We start from the raw sequence: 7138 nt of genomic DNA on the forward strand, positions 1-7138 counted from the left end.
CTGAAGGAAATGAAGTATTTTGAATTGGGCATAAAGGTAAACAGCAAAACAATTCAAGGTTAAAAGATTTTGTTCTTGACATTGGGGAAATTGGATTGACTATATAGTTAAAAACAGTGCTGTAGCTGAAATTTGTTCAAGGTCCATGTTAAGTGGCTATCTTCTTTATTTGATCATTTATTTAATTACAGACTTCTTAACAGAGGAAGAAACAATGTACTCTTAATGTTTTATTAGTGAAATTCATGGCTATCCAGTGAGGAAGCTTAAAATTTACTGCCATATTAGATGTACTGAGATTTTTTTTTAGTTTAGTTTTTTTTTTTTTTTTTAACCTATTTGAATGTGTGGTGATTTTTTCCCCCCTATTCACCACATTAAGATCTCTTCATATTCAAGAAATCTGAAGAACACTTTGGAGGCACATGAATACCTAGACAATAATGAACTTTGAAATGGCAGTCTTAGAAACTAGGGTAGACTTTTTAAACTGTTTTGTTCTTTAAAACTGCTACTTAAAATTATGTTTTAATTATTGTACTTCTACCTAAACTTTAACTTATGATTGTTTGTTTGTTTCTTATTAGGTGGGAGAAAAAACAGAGGAAAGAAGAGTAGAAAGGGATATTCTTAAGGAAATGTTTCCCTTTGAGGCATCTACACCAACAGGAATTAGGTATTCAGATACATTTAAACAAGGATTACTGCATTATGCTAGGGAATTTTTGTTTTTAATTCTGTTCTCTGTTTTCCTTTTGGGAACAGTTTAATTTCTTTAAGGTCATAATTTTTGATATTTGAGTCAGTTTCTAAATTAATTTCATTAAGCAGAAGGATTGTAGGTAATTTACCTAATATATAATGTGTATTTTAGTGAAATAATTTTTTTCCTGATACTTCTATTTCAATTGTAAAGGCTATGTTTTAGATATTTGTTAAGTTGTTTCTGACAAAGAAGTCAAAACCACACTACTTCCCCCACTTTATCTCCCAAATGTGTTAGCTTAGTGGGTGTTTATCAGCCTTCTGATAAGTATTATTTATCTGAACATGATTTTCTAATAATTCTGTGTCTAACTTTTTAAGTGAAAAATGTGTAGCAATTTTAAATAGATTGACCTGAAGCAATTTATGAGACAATTTTCTACTGTTACCTCAAAAAAATGTAGTTGGAATTAGGAGTAGCAGTGAGATTTTTATTGCTACTTGGAATTACAAAGAGCATTGGCATTTTATGTTATTTATCTAAATCATGACTTTATCTAAAATTTATTTTTCTTCTTTCTTTCCCTCCCAACAGTGCTAGTTGTCGCAGGCCAATCAAAGGGGCTGCAGGTCGGCCATTAGAACTCAGTGATTTCAGGATGGAGGAATCTTTTACATCTAAGTATGTTCCTAAATATGTTCCCATGGCAGATGTCAAGTCAGAAAAGACAAAAAGAGGACGTACCATTCCTGTGTGGATAAAAATTTTGCTGTTTGTTGTTGTGGCAGTTTTTTTGCTTTTGGTCTATCAAGCAATGGAAACCAACCAAGGAAATCCCTTCTCTAAATTTCTTACTGATCACTCTACAAAATCCAACTGAATGCTATCTCTTTGGCACACTCAACTTGGTCTCCTATTTTTTAATAACCGTATAAAAAACATTTGTGTACATTTGACTCAAGAACTAAAAATGTGATTTCGCCTCTATCAATGTAATATTTCATTGAAAAGAAAACAAGACATATAAATGGACTTCATTTAAATGTTTTGAACTTTGGACTCATAGGAGATCACTTTGTGCCATATGAATAACCTTTTTTTAGCTCTGGAACTTTTTGTAGGCTTTATTTTTTTAATGTGGACATCTTATTTCATTTTTGAGAAAAATGTATATTGTTTTTGTGTATTTGGAAAACAAGAAGGGCAAAACATGGTAGTATAATGTGAAGTTACACATTTAAATACTTTGAATTCTTAAAGATTTTACATTTCATTCTCTGCTGAATTAAAAACTTAGAGATATGTGAAAGATAATGAAATTCAGTAAGAGGAAACATAATTTGGGGTTGCACAACTTCAGCAAAGATTGATAGTATTTTGGGGGCAAAGTACAGCAATAATCTCTTCTGTAATTTTTATTAATAGCAATGTTGTTGTAGCCCTATTGTACTCAGACTTTTTAAAAGATTTCTGGTATCATGAAAGTCCTACATTAGTAAGATCCATTTAAATACAATTGATTTTTAGCAGGGATCTTTTAGTGCAAACATGTTTTAGAAAACTGTTAGTTGGCTATACATGTCTTAAAAAGCTATTAGCTGGCTATCAGACCATAATTGGAAATTTGTATTCTTTATTTACAGTAAGACATTTATTCTGTCCAATTTGCTATAAAAATATTTTTTAGATTGATAAGTGTGTGTGTGTTAGTGTAGAAATTAGAAACTTAAAACATTTGGATTCATTATCACACTGTCTTCTGTTACCAAAAACAAATTTTGCCAAGTTTTTTGCCCTATATTTCACAACATAATTTAGTTAAAAAGTGCAAAAGAGTATTTGCTTTTAGATTGCATAGTAAACTTTCTTGGATATGCAATAGTTATCTCATAAAGTTGTAAACTCTAAATATGAGAAGGGCATTATGATTTGTGTACTCTTGAAAACAGTTAACATCTTTGTGGTGGATTTTTTTTTTTTTTTAGCTGAAACTTACCTCATGTATAACTTGGTTGAGTAAAGTAGTAGGTAATTGAAATTTCAGTCAAATCAAGTGAAACATAAAAATTTTGAACGTATTCATTTGAGTTTGAAACTTAGTTATTAAACATGAAGCACACTAAAAATGTAAGTTATTTTAAAATATCAACTGCAATAAAAATGATACTTTTGAAAAAGGAAAAATCTGAAGATATATATTTAGACTGGCACCCAATTTTTATTTTCATGAGCTCTATTCTGATTTTCAGTTTGTAGATATTTTGTAGACATTTTCACTTAACTTTGTGATTGATACCAGAGACATTTGAGGATCTGGTCCTGTAGGGGGAGTGGGAAACTTACTTCTAAATCAGAAATGCTTATCTCTGAGTAAAAGTGTTTCTTTGAATGAGCCACAGAGGGGCCACATTTTACTCAATCTTTCCACTATAGATAGGGTAATAGCAGGTCTTACTTTGTTTTTAAACTTTGTTTTCCATATTGTTTTCAATCTTTTGTCTACAATTTAGAAATTGTGAGAAACTGCAGTTTCTGTTTAAAAATGTGGGAAGTTAAATCACATTTAACATGTATGTAAGGTCCGTTCTCTTGAAAAGGGTGGTCCAAAATAGCAAAAGTAGAACCAGGTAAAATACATAGTCTTTATTTTTTAAAACATGTATTTGGTCTTTTGTCTGTGTCTGTTTTATTCCACTAGAGTAAATGTGTCCTTGGTGTAAATGCAAAGCATTTCCTCTTGATTAAATTGTAGACGTAGTAGTAAAGGCTTTATGATATAATTCAATAATAAAAAAATAATTAACCTTTAGTTTTGTCATTGCAATAAATGCTTTTCAGACAATACAAACCGTACAATTCTCTGATAGCATATCTTGTGTGGTATATCTTAATTATTGAGAATTTAGTTCTCATTTCAGTCTGTTCTTCCATGTTTTCTTTTTTTTATAATCATGATAGTGAGGTCCTCAGTTGTCCATGGGTAAGCAAAGTATAGCCATTATACTCACAGAATGACAGGAAAACTCCCAGAGACACCTCTCCCACTCCTTAAAATATAGTAACTACTTCTTTTCAGTCTCCATTTCCTTTTTTCCTGTTTTGCTCTTAGTACTCATTTGTGGCATTTCTGATTATTAATCTTGTTTTGAGACTAAGCAAAGATACCACTGATTTTTCATCATAGACTTTTGTTCAGAAGGCAAAAGTGCAGTTATTTTTTCATCATTCAAGTGTCTACCCAAAGGTAGTTTTATTTAAATTAGTGACATTCCAAGTAATACATGTACTATAATTAATTAGAAAGCAAATAACTTCAAAGGCTTAAAATAAAAGATTTTTGTGTGCTTACCAAGTGTATTGTTCTGTTCATTTGATATCAACTCACTTAATCTTCATGATAATCCCGTGAAGTAAGCATTTTATTATTGTCTTATTACAAATGAGAGAATTGATAGTCAAATTAAGAAACTTGCCCAAGTTTGCGTAGCTAGAAGTGGTGGGTTTGGTTGTGTCTGATATGATAAAGGGGACTGTATATACATTTTTTAAACCAATTCTATGTTCAGCCCTGTTCCTTCCACAACTTCAGATCATACTTCTAAGTTCCAGACCACTTAGAGGTTCTTTAGGGTTAAATAGGTAACTTCTAATTTTGATCTTTCTCTGCAATCATTTGTTTGCGCCTTCTTTAGCTTTGCAATTTCATTTTCCGTTTCTTAATCTCTTTTCCATCTTTCATATTTTTAAAATACAGAAATCTCATTTAACTTCCTGAAAAGGCATTAACATTATGTATCCCTTTTGTAACTAAAGACAAACTGGGTTAACACAAACACCAGTTGTAAGTAGACAGGGATACTTATCTGCAAGACCTAAAAACCTTGGACAAAGTCGTAACCGCAACTGAACCTTCAAAGATACAAATATGACTATATGTGGGTGTTTTAGTTTTGTTATGCTGCCAGAAATGCAATATACCAGAAATGGGTTGGCTTTCATAAAGGGAATTTAAGTTACAAGTTTACAGTTCTACAGCCATGACAATGTCCAAACTAAGGCATCCAGAAAAAGATCTTGATTCAAGAAAGGCCGATGGTGTCCAGAACAACTCTCGACAGCTATAAAGGCACATGGCTGGTGTCTGCTTGTCCTGGTTTCTGGTTTCAAATAGCTTCCCCAAGGTGTTTTTCCCCCCTACATCTCCAAATGTCAGCTTTTTCCAAAATGTTTCCCTCTTCAAAGACCAACCTTGAATGGGCAGAGATCCATCTCCATGGAAACTACCTAATCAAAAGGTCTCACAATTTGGTTGGTCACATCTCCATGGAAATGAAAAGATGCCACCCAAACAATAGGTCTGCCCCCACAAGATTGGATTAGGATAAAGAAGATGGCTTTTCTTGAGTACATATAACAGACTCAAACCATCACAATGGGTCACTGGACAGGTCATGAGCATGATCAGCTGCACCTCACAGCACAGCAATGCGAGAAGAAGTAGGAGTGGGAGCGAGAGCCTAGAGGAGCCGGTTAGTGTTTTCGCTGTGATGCAGAAAACTGCATCTTCCCGTGGGGCGTAAGTGCAGAAGGTACCAACTTCACCTTACAGAGAAGCTCACCTGTACCCATAATTCATGTGACGGTTCGTGTTGTGGTCTGCTTTAATTGCCCTATGGGGACTGTAATTGGTGGGAGAGCCACTGTAATTCTGCCCAGACTCTGGGGAGCTATGGTTCGACTGGCTAGTAGCATCTTTGTTTACCTTGGTAGGAGGAACTGTCCACACAACTCTGCAGTGGGCACCGGGTGACTGGCTATAGGTTGTAGGGCTATCTGCCTGAGCCATATCTATTCCCACCGCTTCAGCCTCCTCTACCATATAGTTGAATTTGGTTGTATCCTGATCTGCCCCCACCTCCAGTGGAGCTGTAAGAGTTGGAGTTACTTTGCCCGTGGTTATTGCTCTTCTCTTTGCCCTAGGGGAGGAGGTAGAGGGCTAGTTGCTGTTTTGGCTCTGGTTGTAGAATCCACATTTAAATATATATATATAGTTATATTAGCGGTTAAATATTATTATTAAGGTATCTTTATCCTTTTGAGAGATCCTTTGTAGGCAAAGAACCAAAAATTTTTCAGAGCTACTTTGGAATAAATCAAAGCTGATTTCGAAAATCTGATCTAATCTAAGGCTTTTATTCTAAACCACCACTGACTTTATTGTCCAGAATTGAACACATTGATCTTGTGACAATGGATAATTTGGAATGGAAAAGAAATGTATGGTATACTTGTTTTATTTGTCCTAGTAACAGAAGTAATTGTAATATAATATAATTTATGGCTTGAAAGAGAAGTTTCCAGATCACTGTAAAATTGGTATTACTAAATGCCAAGCACCATGTTAGGTACTAAAGTTTCTCACTGGGATATCAAATTCAATGTATTCAAACTCCCAAATCTATACAGACCAAATCTGGTCTTCCTCTAGAATTCTTCATGAGTATTTACGAACCACCTTCCACTAGAAGACAAAACCTCTCAGGTACCTTTTACTTGTCCCTCTGTGACCATAACTATTCAAGTCTGTTGACTTTACATCTGAAAAATAACTCTAATATACTTATATTTCTCTCAGTCTCAACTGCTATTCACTGAATTCATTCATATTTAATTTTATATATGGTCAATTCTTTTGAATGATGAATTGATTAGTGAACACTCCAAAGAAACCTGCAAGGTCTACATAAATTTCAAAGCAGCACTTAATGTTTCAATCATCAAATTAAATATACAACCCCTCAAATTATGATGGCAGTTGTACTAGCCAAGCTCCAATATGAGTCCCAGTGATCCCTTCCTCCTGGAATTCAGATCTTTTTATAGTTCCTTCCAACATTTTATCAGGGATGCTCAGTGTGACCAATAGAATACAGCAAAGGTGATGTCACAAAAAGATTGCAGCTTCCATCTTAAGTATGTTCTCTCTTTCAGATAACTCTGGAAGAAGCCAGCTGCCATGTCAGAAGGCATATAAAATTAAATATGAATGAATTCAGCGAATAGAAGTTGAAACTGAGAGAAATGTAAGTACATTAGAGTTATTTTTCAGATGTAAAGTCAACAGACTTGAATAGTTATGGTCACAGAGGGACAAGTAAAAGGTACCTGAGAGGTTTTATCTTCTAGTGGAAGGTGGTTCGTAAATACTCAGGAAGAATTCTAGAGGAAGACCAGATTTGGTCTATATAGATTTGGGAGTTTGAATACATTGAATTTGATATTCCAGTGAGAAACTTTAGTACCTAACATGGTGCTTGGCATTTAGTAAGCACTCAAATACTATGTAAATTAATCCAAATTAAGATCATCTGTTGGTAGTTAGAGAACTATCCAACTCTCAGGAGATAAATTTGAACCAGAAATAGTTTAGAG

The 7138-nt window shown here is 33.9% G+C and overlaps 1 protein-coding gene across 2 annotated transcripts in view; it reads left to right on the forward strand.

Moving 5' to 3' along the window:
• Positions 1-3515, forward strand: part of LOC143642842 (lamina-associated polypeptide 2, isoforms beta/gamma) — a 28631-nt gene extending 25116 nt beyond the window's left edge. For both annotated transcript variants that reach the window (XM_077111724.1, XM_077111723.1), the window contains 2 exons: positions 588-676; positions 1301-3515. In XM_077111724.1, the coding sequence (XP_076967839.1) occupies positions 588-676; positions 1301-1586 (375 nt within the window). In that variant the 3' untranslated portion in view covers positions 1587-3515. The remainder of the gene's footprint in view (positions 1-587; positions 677-1300) is intronic.
• Positions 3516-7138: the final 3623 nt, after the last annotated feature.

The sequence above is a fragment of the Tamandua tetradactyla genome, chromosome 7 (assembly GCF_023851605.1).
Source record: "Tamandua tetradactyla isolate mTamTet1 chromosome 7, mTamTet1.pri, whole genome shotgun sequence".
In the NCBI taxonomy this organism is placed as follows: Eukaryota; Metazoa; Chordata; class Mammalia; order Pilosa; family Myrmecophagidae; genus Tamandua; species Tamandua tetradactyla.